Source organism: Salvelinus namaycush, chromosome 3, assembly GCF_016432855.1.
Source record: "Salvelinus namaycush isolate Seneca chromosome 3, SaNama_1.0, whole genome shotgun sequence".
Taxonomy (NCBI): Eukaryota; Metazoa; Chordata; class Actinopteri; order Salmoniformes; family Salmonidae; genus Salvelinus; species Salvelinus namaycush.
Genome location: NC_052309.1, coordinates 76,382,756 through 76,398,430, shown reverse-complemented (window position 1 = coordinate 76,398,430; position 15,675 = coordinate 76,382,756). Strand labels below are relative to the sequence as shown.

At 43.2% G+C, this 15,675-nt stretch overlaps 1 protein-coding gene across 2 annotated transcripts; it reads right to left on the bottom strand.

Moving 5' to 3' along the window:
* Positions 1-860: 860 nt before the first annotated feature.
* On the bottom strand, positions 861-6,321 carry LOC120039048 (probable ATP-dependent RNA helicase DDX5). 2 transcript variants are annotated; one of them, XM_038984578.1, is made up of 13 exons: positions 6,168-6,320; positions 5,215-5,389; positions 4,946-5,042; positions 4,693-4,826; positions 4,521-4,586; positions 4,297-4,438; positions 4,060-4,220; positions 3,805-3,977; positions 3,607-3,717; positions 3,463-3,524; positions 3,320-3,379; positions 1,842-2,060; positions 861-1,617 (listed from the first exon to the last, which is right to left on the bottom strand). In XM_038984578.1, the coding sequence occupies exons 1-13, from the start codon at positions 6,206-6,208 to the stop codon at positions 1,205-1,207; spliced, it is 1,854 nt and encodes a 617-aa protein (XP_038840506.1). In that variant the 5' UTR covers positions 6,209-6,320; the 3' UTR covers positions 861-1,204. The 2 variants fall into 2 exon arrangements, with proteins under 2 accessions (XP_038840506.1, XP_038840514.1); XM_038984586.1 differs by having other exon boundaries at positions 1,476-1,617; positions 1,829-2,060; positions 6,168-6,321.
* Between the last annotated feature and the right edge of the window lie 9,354 nt (positions 6,322-15,675).

Here is a 15,675-nt window from a genome sequence, read left to right as displayed (position 1 = left end):
AGCAAAGGGGTTAGCAACTCCATATTAATTGCCAGGATTTTGGAATGAGATGTTCAAAGAGCAGGTGTCAACATACTTGGTCATGTAATGTACTTTAGGGCCATTCAGATCATGGCTGTGAAAATATGTACCGCTCACCCTCAAGCCATCTAGAAGAAACTTAGTTGAATTCCGTGCTCTTCTCCAGCAGGGTCAGACATCCCAATAGTCACTATCTACTTGCATTTGCCATCTACAATGGATACAGTACAAGGTGTCAAAACTTGTTAAATACAGTTTGAGCTGTGTTGAGCATTAGATTTATCATGTGTCACTCCACCCAAACAATTCCCTGCCAACACCTGTGGGAAAACAGACAGGGCCAACCAGTTACCCAACCCTCACCAGCTTGCTAAGAGGGATGGGAGAGGATGGTTTCATGTGCTGCTCAGTAAAAGCAGGCAGAGAAACATGTTTTACATAAGGCACATCAATAGGCTGACAATGTTAGTCACAATAATACAACGGGTGTTCTATTGCGCTGCAACATGAGGCCAATGAGATTCCCCAGAACTCCTTGTAGTCTACAAAAAAAGTATTAACTCGAGGAAGTCTATCAAAGTATACCAGTACATTGCTTTTGCATAACTGCAAGCCCCAACCCACAGTATTAACATGTGCGCTACATAGTCAAGCGTATTATGCAACCGCAAGCATCCACTAATTTTAGCTATTGACCATGTGCCTATATCCTAGACGAAATATTTATTCCATACTGCTCCTGAGAACTCATCCATTTACCTGTTGAGGAAAAGTTGAACAGACTCACACATTTACTGAAATTCATGTAATGGTGTAAAAGAATACAAGACAACAAGATATGTATTTTTGGTTTTTAATCGAAAGGCCATGCAGTGCCTCCCAGTTAAGATCTTAACATATCACTTTAAATGGTACAGGTGGGACAAAACAATACATTTGCAATGAACTAGTACAAAATAAGACTAAACATCACTGAGGAATGTAACAAATTAAATAAGTAAAAGAAAGCAAAACTGTGCGCCATCACTATTGCTGCGCTGCAGGACCCCCCACAGGGACTTGAGGTTCAAAAATTGGTTGAACCCTGTTGTGTAAAAAATTAAACAGTACAATTTTGGATAGAGTATAGGACTAAACAAGACAAAAAAGCAATAAGTTACCATCTTTACTTTCATGTGCATGTTTACTGTGGGAATTGAGGGGGCATTGGGTAAGGCACCATGGGCTGTGGTGCTTGTTGCTGTGTGAAGGGGAACTGTTGATGGCTCATGCCACTCTGTGCACCGCCCTGGTTGGCACTAAACTGTGGGGCCTGGAAGTTCTGCGTTGGGAACGCCCCGGCCTGGCTGGCACCATAGTTTGACTGGCCGTTGGTGCCGTAGCCGCCACCAAAACCATTGCCGCTTTTGTCAAAGCCACTTGCCCCATAGCCTCCGCTCTGTGAATTTGTGCCAAAGACCTTCTTTGGTCCACTGTCAAAACCTCTATCATTTTCCCTGTCCCTAAAGCTACTGAAGTCACGCCTGCCCCCGGAGGAGTACCTGTCCCGGCGGTCATCCCTAAATCCACTACCACCTCTGCCTCCCCTTGAATGACCTGAAAGGAAAAACAAGAACAAATTAGAATGGACTTTCATGCTAGTTTGAGTGATATGAAATGGGTACATGGGAAAACACTGTAGGGGGTAAATAAATGGCTAACAAAAATGAATCAAGATCCCATAGCTTTGACTGTGCCAAACCAATCCACGTCAACAAAAAAAGGGGGAAAAAATGGCTGCAGCTGAACCACAGTTCCTGTATCTCACCAATTAGATTTACCTCCTCTGTCCGCCATCTGGAGGAGTTTAGGGTTGATGGCCTGGTTGGCCTCACGGAGCACAGCAACGAGGTCGCTGGCCTGCCTCATGTTGTTGGGGGTGAAGAAGGTGTAGGCTGTGCCAGTCTTTTGGCTCCGGGCAGTTCTGCCGATGCGGTGGATATAGTCCTCAGAGTTGTTGGGGTAGTCAAAGTTGATGACAAATTTCACGTCTTCAACATCTGTAGGATGTGTTGCAGTGTGGCAAAAAAAAAAAAAAAGAGCGCACAAAGATGCACACCACAACAGCCAGAGCAAAAGACCAAAGTTAGTACAACCAGTCACTGGATGTAGCTGGTTCTTCCACTAGGCTGTAAAGAATAGCATTAGATAACTCCAGAAAGACTAAATCCGTGAGGATACTACGGTGGGAAGAGAGAAACGATGCACACTCCAAATGCTTCCAATCCAGAACCCCTCAATTCTCAACAGCCCCCACCCCTAAACAAGGATCAGAAGTCTTACCATAAAGGAGTATGCATTCACTAGTCCATTCCCATTGCAGAAAACTCCCCACACAATGCCAAGTGACTGCAGGGTGCTTCTACACAGTAAGGCCACTATGCGCACTGTTGCCTCATGTGCCAAAACTAGGACCTTATGGTGATAACGAAGGCCCTTTCTTCCCACACACTCATAAGAAGCTCGCTATAAAGGCCACACTGCAACGTCTTGCCAAGACCATAAACAATTGGGGAAAGCTAAAAATGGAGCCACTTACTCCGGTGACCCATAACAAAAGTACCCCCAGTCTCATCAAGGCGAGATATTCCCAGAACCAGTGTTCACGTGATCAAATGTCTCTCGTTGGCAGGTCTCGACATGACTTGAAACGCAGGTGAGGGAGGAGTGCGAGGTTGGATTTTGTCCCCAGCCAACTGACATGACCCACTGACACTAAGCGCCAGTAGCCATATCATTACAGAGGTGAACGTGTAATTGGACTTACAACTGCTCTCAAAACAGAAGTTTAGGAAACTGCCACATTTGTCACACATGCTTTGAGAAAAGCGACACCTTCCAGAATTCGATGACTTGCAATACAATGCCCAAACCGACATGCAAGACATGGAAACAGCAGAGCCTGGTGGAGCCATGAGCTTGGGTGTGAAGCAGTCCAAACCGATGCCAGAGAACAGCTGCATTTACAGGGGTGCGGCAGCTAACCCTCATTTAGGCCCCCCTTTTGGGCAGCCCAGCGTGATATTCAGCACTCAGGCCCCGCCACCTCTGTATGTGACTGGGTGATGTCCCAGTCAGGACACCTCCAAGAGTCCTCCTTCCCCCTCTGGAGACCTGGGCGTGTCATGCCAAGGCCCTGCCTCAAAAGACCGCTCCTTCAGATAGGGGAGAAACTCAGAAGGCAGAAGAGTTACAGAAAGAAACACTTTCTTTCAGAAAAAAAGTTGGTACAAGGGACCAAGGACAGAATGAAACTAACCTAGACCCCTGGAGGCGACATCTGTGGCAATGAGAATTGGCGCCTTTCCGAACTTGAACTCTGAAAAAGGAAAATAAATTGATAGAAATTGATAGCTGGCCATAAGAGGCTGTTTCATAATAAATTGTTCTTGTGAAACTCACCATTGAGCACCCAGTCCCTCTCCTGCTGGCTCTTGTCTCCATGGATGCCCATTGCTGGCCAACTAAAAGGAGCAAGTGTCAATTGAGTCCAGAAACACACATGTGTACCTTGAGTTTAAAGAACGAAGTATTGATGCCACTTACCCATCCCGCCTCATCCTCCTAGTGATCTCGTCACATCTCCTCTTGGTCTCTGTAAAGATGATGGTTTTGTTCTCCTTCTCACTCATGATCTCCTCTAGTAGGCGGAGGAGTCTGAAAGGGAAGAATTCAATTAGTGACTTGACAAGCATGTAAGTCATACTTTCCACCCATTACATATACAAATATGACAGGACTCACTTGTCTTCTTTCTCGCCATCATTGCAAACATCCACAATCTGTAAGATGTTGTGGTTGGCACTCAGCTGCAGAGCACCCACATTGATCTGGACGTAGTCCTTCAGGAAGTCCTCTGCCAGCTGGCGCACCTCTTTGGGCCAGGTGGCACTCCACATCAGTGTCTGTCGGTCAGGCTGGAGAGAAGGAACATGTCAGAATTTCCCTTGATGACTGTACCAAGTGAGATCAGTAGACTAACACATCAACAGAACTCACTCTGATTTGGTCCACAATTTTTCGGATTTGTGGTTCGAAACCCATGTCGAGCATTCGGTCAGCCTCATCCAGGACCAGGTAAGTGCATCTGCGCATGTTGGTCTTTCCTGCCTCCAGGAAGTCAATAAGCCTGCCAGGTGTGGCAATGCAAATCTCCACACCTATAATAAACAATCTTGAGCACCAAATTCCATAGATTCAAATCAGCCAAATGCGTAGAGCAGTTGTGGAACTTACCTCTATCCAGGTCACGGAGCTGTGGCCCTTTGGGCGCGCCCCCATAAACACAGACAGACTTCAGGCGAGAAGCTCTGCCATACTCTGCTGCCACCTGCTGGACCTGCTGAGCCAGCTCACGGGTCGGGGCAAGCACTAAGCACTGAAAGAAAGATTGGACCATAAATCCATGTTGGGTGGATGAGAGATTAGATACAAGTCTTTGAATATCCATGGGTACTTACAATAGGGCCATCTCCACGTTCCAGGAAAGGCTGGTGATTAATGTGCACGATTGCTGGCAACAAGTACTGCAGGGAAAAAATTATGACATTGCATTACAGTATAAAGGACTATCGGTCCTCGTAATTTATGAGTTGTTGGAATAGTCCAGGCTAATATTCTCACAACACTTACCGAGAGAGTTTTCCCAGAGCCTGTCTGTGCAATACCAACCATGTCCTTGCCACTCAATGCCAGTGGCCAACCCTGTGCTTGGATCGGTGTTGGTTCTGACCAGCCTGCTTTGTTAATGACATCCATCACATAGGCTGCAAGGGGAAGGAGAAAGAGTACACGAATACATGAAAACTAGCCCAGATTGAAGACGAGTCTGGATCAGAAATAAATATTTCAACTGAATGTGTCAGATATTAATGGATGTGCCTACTTGGAAAACTGGCTTCATGGAACTTCATAATTGGATTAGGGCAGTCCCTCCCCTTCACAGTAACCGCTTTAGTACTTCTGTACTGTGCAACCTCTTGCTGCAATGAAAACATGGAGACTCAGATCAATTGGCATAGCAATGCAGAAGACAACTACACCAAACGGCCATTGGGGAAAAAAGGAACATGTGCAAAAACGCATGCCAACGGCCATTACGTAACATTTACAGTAAATCAGCTGCATCTGGATTTTGACCACTAGAATACATACCGGAGATCTCCGAGTAACATCGGGGTGCTCTTGGTAAAAGTTCTTGTCAAATTTAGAGAGCTCGTCAAGGTTCCAGTGCTTCTTGCGCAGTCTATCACCGGGATTACCAAACTTCCCCCCACCACCACCTCCTCCTCTTCCACCGCCTCCAAAACGAGGTGGTCCGCTGCCATAACTGGGGAAGAGAATGGGCTAATGTTAGTCACGCCAACCAATGTAAAAGAGATTAAGTTACCAGTGGATATACTCGCTTGAGTAAACGCCAATCAGAGATTTCAATTTTAGATTTAACAGAAAATTGTTTAGTGACAACTAGCAGTCAGCGTGTAACTAAAATTTACCCCAACTTCAATACAATGCATAAGTTACTGCCAGCGTTTTAAGTTAAACTAGAAAAATGCTTGGCTTATTGGACTCTGCGTCACGTTAAAACAGCCATCTTCAATATATATCCAGCAGAGGAACAATGGAAGAAAAAAAACCGGCCGGCATTTTGTATCCGCATTCAATAATGCCACATGGCGTACAAATACATTTAGTCGGCTAGCTTGCCGGTTATCGGACACATACTGTATGAAGAAGCACAACGTTAATGTTAAGATTAACGTTAAGAAAATGCGATAACGTAAATTAGAAAATTACAACCCCTGACTTGGTGTTTCGTATTTTAATTAGCAGGCCTCCAGCTAAGAATTATCGGATTCAGGTCAGGCCTCTTGCTAGTTTCATGACGACACGAGGCCTTTAAAAACGTTGGTCCCTTCTGATTCTGAATACTTAACGAGCTAAAAATTTCGATATTAACTTTAAATGGAAACTACGACAATCTAATTAAGAAAAATATATATATTTACCTAGCTAGCTACCGTGATCCAGTGCGTCATGTCAGCCATTTCTGGCGAGACAACACGAGGTGTTAAATTCGTCTAAAATTCATTCATTCAGACACTTACCCTCTATCTCTACCACGATCTCTGTCGGAAAATCCAGGCATCTTGTAAACAAAGTGTATAAATAAAAACGATAAATAAACTACGCCTGAAAATCCGATCTCAAACGCGAACTGCCGTGATGATGCTGAAATGCCGGTGAATTAAAAGAAGAGATTCGGCTTTTATTGCATGAGGAAGTGTCACGCTCGGACTGAGTGAAGTATTAATCCGCCGTGAACTGACTACACCGCAGCACATTGCATAACGTCACATTCAAAGCTATTTGGAAGGAACACGTGCATATTTTGCGTCTATGTTCCGAAAATGGTGTGAAACGTAGGAGCTAATTTGTCGCAATGTGTTTATAATGTTAAAGGCGCCTTATAGATAAAGTATCTGTATCCCATATGAACATCCATTATATTAAAAAAAAGGTTTTGAACAAATTCTATTCCAAATTAAATCTCCAATACGACAGAATGCTATTGTGCACAACATGTGGCATTTAGCTAGTTATTAGTATTATTGTCAATTTATCACAATAACCACGTTTCCATCCAGTTTTATACGAGTAAATTCATACCGTATTAACAGCTGTGATATAAATGCCGACTGTGTGTCCGTACAATTATTTATGAGAGAAATTCACGCAACGATATGGTATGACTCGGGAAACCATTCAGTTTATTGGGCTACATATGAAATAAATTATTATGAACTTCACAGGTTGGTAAAAGTGCACGGTGATCTTGATGCTCCTTTCCAATAAATATTGAGGGTCTAATTCTGGTGACATGATGATCGATGCTTGACTGCCGTTTGATAAATAAACAAATTCTCGCTCTTAGGTGTATCAGAGCGATATATTTAGACATAGAAACAAATTCTCGCTCTTAGGTGTATCAGAGCGATATATTTAGACATAGCTCTCTGGGTGTATCACTTGGGATTATTTAATGAAACCTGTTGGCGAAAGCATATGTACAAAAAAAAGAAACAGTTGTGATCCGGTTGCTTTGCTTTTACCATAAGTGACGTCAGAGCTCAAAGAAAGCACATAAAGTAAAAAATAAATAAATAAATGGCTAGACGGCAGTCTCAAACTAGTGCAGTTGATTTGCAGGAAAATCTCCCTAAAATTTGAATTCTGCTGATTACTTTAGCGTAAAAGATGGTAGACCTAAAGCCACGTAATCAGGTCATGTTTTTAATGAATAATAGACTGTAAAGGGTTTTTGAAAATTGGAAAAGCTACTCTGTAATGTGAAAATGTTGATTTACAGTAAAAAGTCCCTAACCTCCGAACTTGTTAGTGTAGTTCTGGGTCAGTTGTCGATATTCTTTTTCACTAAAATGCCTTTAATAGACTACTGCCGTTTATTACAGTGCCTCCCGAAAGTATTCACCAATGGTGACTTTAAAACAGTTACTGAGTTTAATGGTTGTGATCGAAAACTGAGGATTGACCAACAACATTGTAGTTACTAATTATTATTATGAAAAGAAGGAATCCACAGTGAAAAGAAGTAATCTAGTACAGAATACAAATATTCGGAAACCTTCATCCTGTTTGCAATAAGGCACTAAAGTAAAACTTCAAAAAAAGTGGCAAAGAAATTAACTTTTTGTCAAATCAAATGTATTTATATAGCCCTTCTTACATCAGCTGATATCTCAAAGTGCTGTACAGCAACCCAGCCTAAAACCCCAAACAGCAAGCAATGCAGGTGTAGAAGCACGGTGGCTAGGAAAAACTCCCTAGAAAGGCCAAAACCTAGGAAGAAACCTAGAGAGGAACCAGGCTATGAGGGGTGGCCAGTCCTCTTCTGGCTGTGCCGGGTGGAGATTATAACAGAACATGGCCAAGATGTTCAAATGTTCATAAATGACCAGCATGGTCAAATAATAATAATCACAGTAGTTGTCGAGGGTGCAGCAAGTCAGCACCTCAGGAGTAAATGTCAGTTGGCTTTTCATAGCCGATCATTAAGAGTATCTCTACCGCTCCTGCTGTCTCTAGAGAGTTGAAAACAGCAGGTCTGGGACAGGTAGCACGTCCGGTGAACAGGTCACGGTTCCATAGCCGCAGGCAGAACAGTTGAAACTGGAGCAGCAGCACGGCCAAGTGGACTGGGGACAGCAAGGAGTCATCATGCCAGGTAGTCCTGAGGCATGGTCCTAGGGCTCAGGTCCTCCGAGAGAGAGAAAGAGAGAATTAGAGAGAGCATACTTAAATTCACACAGGACACCGGATAAGACAGAAGTACTCCAGATATAACAAACTGACTCTAGCCCCCCGACACATAAACTACTGCAGCATAAATACTGGAGGCTGAGACAGGAGGGGTCAGGAAACACTGGGGCCCCATCCGATGATACCCCCGGACAGGGCCAAACAGGAAGAATATAACCCCACCCACTATGCCAAAGCACAGCCCCCACACCACTAGAGGGATCTTCAACCACCAACTTACCATCCTGAGACAAGGCCGAGTATAGCCCACAAAGATCTCCGCCACGGCACAACCCAAGGGGGGGCGCCAACCCAGACAGGAAGATCACGTCAGTGACTCAACCCACTCAAGTGACGCACCCCTCCTAGGGACGGCATGAAAGAGCACCAGTAAGCCAGTGACTCAGCCCCTGTAATAGGGTTAGAGGCAGAGAATCCCAGTGGAAAGAGGGGAACCGGCCAGGCAGAGACAGCAAGGGTGGTTCGTTGCTCCAGAGTCTTTCCGTTCACCTTCACACTCCTGGGCCAGACTACACTCAATCATATGACCCACTGAAGAGATGAGTCTTCAGTAAAGACTTAAAGGTTGAGACCGAGTCTGCGTCTCTCACATGGGTAGGCAGACCATTCCATAAAAATGGAGCTCTATAGGAGAAAGCCCTGCCTCCAGCTGTTTGCTTAGAAATTCTAGGGACATTTAGGAGGCCTGCGTCTTGTGACCGTAGCGTACGTGTAGGTATGTACGGCAGGACCAAATCGGAAATATAGGTAGGAGCAAGCCCATGTAATGCTTTGTAGGTTAGCAGTAAAACCTTGAAATCAGCCCTTGCCTTAACAGGAAGCCAGTGTAGGAAGGCTAGCACTGGAGTAATATGATAAAAAAAATTGGTTCTTGTCAGGATTCTAGCAGCCGTATTTAGCACTAACTGAAGTTTATTTAGTGCTTTATCCGGGTAGCCGGAAAGTAGAGCATTGCAGTAGTCTAACCTAGAAGTAACAAAAGCATGGATTAATTTTTCTGCATCATTTTTGGACAGAAAGTTGTCCTGAATACAAGCATTATGTTTGTGGCAAATCAAACAAATCCCATTTCTATCACAGCCAGTAAACTCTGTAACTGTTTTAAAATAAGCATTGGCCTCATGGTGAAATCTCTGAGTGGTTTCCTTCCTCTCCGGCAACTGAGGGTGCATTGATACACCATCCAAAGGAATATTCAGTGTCTGCTTTTTATATTTTCACCTATCTACCAATAGGTGCTCTTATTTGTGAGGCATTGGAAAATCTCCCTGGTCTTTGTGGTTTAATCTGTACTGAAATGCACTTCTCGACTGAGGGACCTTACATATAATTGTATGTTTGGGGTACAGAGATGGGTTAGTCATTCAAAAACCATGTTAACTACTGTTATTTGACACAGAGTGAGTCGATGCAATGTATTATGTGACTTGCTAAGCACATATTTACTCCTGAACTTATTTGGGGTTGCCATAACAAATAATTATTGGCTCCAAACATTTCAGCTTTTCATTTGTAAAAATGTCTACAAACAAAATTGCACTTTGACATTATGGGTAATTGTGTGTAGATCAGTAACACAAAATCTAAATTGGATCCATTATAAATTCAGTCTGTAACACAACAACATGTGGAAAAAGTCAAAGGATGTGAATACTTTCCGAAGGCACTGTATGTGATCAAGTTTAATATGCAGAGTGGTGTACCACTGCTTGGATCTACGAAATAACATCAATGTCAAGGTTGGCTGTAGGCTACCACAGAAACAATCTGTTTAGGCCTATACAGTCCATCACACTACCAAAATTACCTTATGTATACCCATTCCTTTGTCTGAGCAAATAGATACTGATTCCCCAAGCCCCCTCTCATCACCACCTTTCCCCATCATCATTGATGAAAGCACTTCAGTTCACGCCTCTGCTGCTCAGGACATGCCAGACTCATTCTAATTCAAATAAATGCTCAAATTAAATGGAAAGCTTTACAGCTCCCACTTTGTCAAGATTTAAAAGCTGGTTAAAGGATGACAAAACATACTAGTGTGCTATAATACTTCATCTTCAATGAAACACGGCCCTAAACTAACCTGTTTATTGTATCATGGTAATCTAATAAATGTAGTATTGAAATAACAGCCGTTACTCCAGATTTTTTTTTTTTTTTTTTTACATTTCCTGCTCTTATACTGTATGTAAAATGACCAATGTCATCTTTCTCATTTCCAAAGTAACCCTTCTCGTATCCCCTTTCCTGATTCGAAGTCAGAGACACATTAGCAGACAACACTCTTCATGTACTACGCTATTCTAAATTACAGTTGCTAAGGAAAATAACCTCTCCCTCAACGTCAACAAAACGAAGGAACTGATCGTGGAATTACCCTCCAGCGGGTGATGAAGACAGCCCGGTACATCACTGGGAACGTGCTTACACCCATCCAGGAATTACTCGAAACGGTGCCCGAGGAAGGCACGCTGCATCATCAAGGACCCACAGATCCCAACCACGAGCTGTTCTCTCCCTTACCGTCAGACCGTATCGGAGCATTAGGTTTGATACCAACAGGCTCAGAGACAGTTTCTATCTACAAGCCATCAGACTGCTGAACACTTGAACTAGACTGATCAACTGCTGATTCTCTGCACCTTAGCACACATCACAACTGCTGCTACCAGGCTCTTATAATACTGCTCAATTTATACACTTGCAATTTATACACATCCCTGAGTCAAAACTTTGTAGAAGCACTTTTGGTGGCACTTACAGCTTTGAGTCGTCGTGGGTATGTCTCTATCAGCTTTGCACATCTGGATTTGGGGATTTTCTCCCATTCTTCCTTGCAGATTTTCTCAAGTATTGTTAAGTTAGATGGGGAGTGGCGGTGAACAGCAATCTTCAAGTCTTTCCACAGATTTTCAATGGGATTCAAGTCAGGGCTTTGGCTGCCACTGATGGACTTTCACATTCTTGTTCGGAAGCCATTCCAGAGTTGCTTTGGCTGTATGCTTGTGGCCTTTGTCCTTTTAGAACGTAAATCATTGCCCCAGTCTAAGGTCATTTAGACTCTGAAGAAGGTATTCAACAAGGATTTTCCTGTATTTTGCTCTATTCATTGTTCGCTCTATCCTTACAGGTTGGCAGGTAGCCTAGTGGTTAGAGCGTTGGACTTGTAACCGTAAGGTTGCAAGATTGAATCCCCAAGCTGACAAGGTAAAAATCTGTTGTTCTGCCCCTGAACAAGGCAGTTAACCCACTGTTCCTAGGCCGTCATTGAAAATAATAATTTGTTCTTAACTGACTTGCCTAGTTAAATAAAGGTAAAAAAAAAATAAATCTCCCAGTCCCTGCTGTTAAAAAGCATCCCCATAGCATGATAATGCCACCACCATGCTTCACGGTAGGGATGGTGTTAGATCGGTGTTGAGCTGTACCTGGTTCTCTAGACATAGCACTTTCCATTCAGGCAAAAAAGTTAAATTCTTGTCTCATCAGACTATAGAATATTTTGCCTTACGCTCTCAGAATCTTTCATGTGCCTTTTTTCAAACTCCAGGCATGCTGTCATGTCCCTTTTTATAATAGAATATACTGTAAATAATATATACTGAACAAAAATATAAACACAAGATGCAAAGTGTTGGTTCCATGTTTCATGAGCTGAAATAAATAATATTCCCCAACATTTTCCATATGCACAAAAAGCTTATTTCTCTCAAATTTTGTGCACAAATTTGTTTACATCCTTGTTAGTGATCATTTCTCCTTTGCCAAGATAATCCATCCACCTGACAGGTGTGGCATATCACGAAACTGATTAAACAGCATGATTAGTACACAGGTGCACCTTGTGCTGGGGACAATAAAAGGCCACTAAAATGTACAGTTTTGTCACACAACACAATGCCACAGATGTCTAAACTTTTGAGGGAGCGTGCAATTGGCATGCTGACTGCAGGAATGTCCAACAGAGCTGTTGCCAGAGAAATGAATGTTAATTTCTCTACCATAAGCCGCCTCCAACGTCATTTTAGAGAATTTGGCAGTACAGCCAAACAGCCTCACAACTGTAGACCACGTGTAACCACGCCAGCCCAAGACCTCCACATCTCGCTTCTTCACCTGTGGGATCGTCTGAGGATGGGGTGGTGCTGATAAGTATCTCTGTTTGTAATGAAGCCCATTTTGTGGGGAAAAACTCATTCTGATTGGCTGGGCCTGGCTCCTAAGTGGGTGGGCCTGGCTTCCAGTCATGTGAAATGTATAGATTAGGGCCTAATGAATTTATTTAAATTGACAGATTTCCTTCTATAAACTGTAACTCAGTAAAATCTTTGAAATTGTTGCATGTTGTGTTCATATTTTTGTTCAGTATAATATTATATCTCAGGAGGGACCCTTCCATAAAGCCCAGATTCATGAATTGCTGTAGACTGTTGTCCTTCCTGCAGGTTCTCCCATCTCAGCCATGGAACTCTGTAGTTCTGTTAGTGGTCATTGGGGTTCTTGGTCACCTCCCTGACCAAGGTCCCTCTTGCCCGATTGCTCAGTTTGGTCAGACGACCAGCTCTAGGCAGAGTGGGTAGTTCCATATTTTTTCAATTTCCAATGATAAAGACCATTGTGATCTTGGAAACTTTTAACACTAGAAATTGTTTTATACCCTTCCCCAGATATATGCCTTATCACAATTCTATCTCAGAGATCTAAGGACAGTTCCTTGGACTTCAGGATATAGTTTCTGCTCTGACATGCACTGTCAACTGTGGGACCTTATATAGACGGGTGTGTTTCTTTCTAAATCATGTCCAAACAATTTAATTGGCCACAGGTGAACTCCAATCAAGTTGTAGTGACGTCAATGATGATCAAAGGAAATTGAATGCACAGGAGCTCAATTTGGACTGTCATAACAAAGGGATGTGAATACTTATGTAAATGAAATATTTCCATATGAAATTTTCACTACATTAACCAAAATTTCCCAAAACATGTTTTCACTTTGTCATTATGGGATATTGGGTGAAAAATATTTAATCAATTTTGAATTCAGGCTGTAACAAAAAAATGTGGAATTAGTCAAGGGGTATGAATACTTTCTGAAGGCACTGTATTCTCCCTAAAGATTGGAAAGCTGCCACGGTCATCCCCCTCTTCAAAGGGGGTGACACCCTAGACACAAACTGTTACAGACCTATATCCATCCTGCCCTGCTTATCTAAAGTTTTCGAAAGCCAAGTTAATAAACGGATCACTGACCATTTCGAATCCCACCGTACCTTCTCCGCTGTGCAATCCGGTTTCCGAGCCGGTCACGGGTGCACCTCAGCGACGCTCAAGGTACTAAATGATATCACAACCGCCATCGATAAAAGACAGTACTGTGCAGCCGTCTTCATCGACCTGGCCAAGGCTTTTGACTCTGTCAATCACCATATTCTTATCGGCAGACTCAATAGCCTTGGTTTTTCTAATGACTGCCTCGCCTGGTTCACCAACTACTTTGCAGACAGAGTTCAGTGTGTCAAATCAGAGGGCATGTTGTCCGGACCTCTGGCACTCTCTATGGGGGTACCACAGGGTTCAATTCTCGGGCCGACTCTTTTCTCTGTATATATCAATGATGTTGCTCTTGCTGCGGGCGATTCCTTGATCCACCTCTACGCAGACGACACCATTCTGTATACTTCTGGCCTTTCTTTGGACACTGTGCTAACTAACCTCCAAACGAGCTTCAATGCCATACAACACTCCTTCCGTGGCCTCCAACTGCTCTTAAATGCTAGTAAAACCAAATGCATGCTTTTCAACTGTTTGCTGCCCGCACCCGCCTGCCCAACTAGCATCACCACCCTGGACGGCTCCGACCTAGCATATGTGGACAACTATAAATACCTAGGTGTCTGGTTAGACTGTAAACTCTCCTTCCAGACTCATATTAAACATCTCCAATCCAAAATCAAATCTAGAATCGGCTTTCTATTTCGCAACAAAGCCTCCTTCAATCACGCCGCCTTGTAAAACTGACTATCCTACCGATCCTCGACTTAGGCGATGTCATCTACAAAATAGCTTCCAATACGCTACTCAGCAAACTGGATGCAGTCTATCACAGATGCCATCAGTTTTGTTACCAAATCACCTTATACCACCCACCACTGCGACCTGTATGCTCTAGTCGGCTGGCCCTTGCTACATATTCGTCGCCAGACCCACTGGCTCCAGGTCATCTATAAGTCTATGCTAGGTAAAGCTCCGCCTTATCTCAGTTCACTGGTCACGATAACAACACCCACCCGTAGCACTCGTTCCAGCAGGTATATCTCACTGATCATCCCCAAAGCCAACACCTCATTTGGCCACCTTTCCTTCGTTCTCTGCTGACAGTGACTGGAACGAATTGCAAAAATTGCTGAAGTTGGAGACTTTTATTTCCCTCACCAACTTTAAACATCAGCTATCTGAGCAGCTAACCGATCGCTGCAGCTGTACATAGTCCATCTGTAAATAGCCCACCCAATCTACCTACCTCATCCCCATACTGTTTTTATTTTATTTACTTTTCTGCTCTTTTGCACACCAGTATCTCTACTTGCACATCATCATCTGCTCATTTATCACTCCAGTGTTAATCTTCTAAATTGCAATTATTCGCTCCTATGACATATTTATTGCCTACCTCCTCATGCCTTTTGCACACTGTATAGAGACTCTTTTTTCCCAACTGTGTCATTGACTTGTTTATTGTGTTATTGGCTTGTTTATTGTTTACTCCATGTGTAACTCTGTGTTGTTGTCTGTGTCACACTGCTTTGCTTTATCTTGGCCAGGTCGCAGTTGTAAATGAGAACTTGTTCTCAACTAGCCTACCTGGTTAAATAAAGGTGAAATAAAATAAAAAATATAAAAAAGTCACAGCTCATTCTATTAATATACTGTCTATACACACCATTATGTACATATACACTACATGATCAAAAGTATGTGAACAACTGCTCGTCAGACATCTCATTCCAAAATTATGGGCATTAATATGGAGTTGGTCCCTCCTTTGCTGCTATAACAGCCTCCACTCTTCTGGGAAGGCTTTCCACAAGATGTTGAAACATTGCTGCTGGGACTTGCTTCCATTCAGGCACAAGAGCATTAGTGATGTCGGGCACTAATGTTGGGTGATTAGGCCTGGCTCGCAGTCGGCGTTCCAATTCATCCCAAAGGTGTTAGATGAGGTTGAAGTCAGGGCTCTGTGCAGACCAGTCAAGTTCTCCCACACTGATC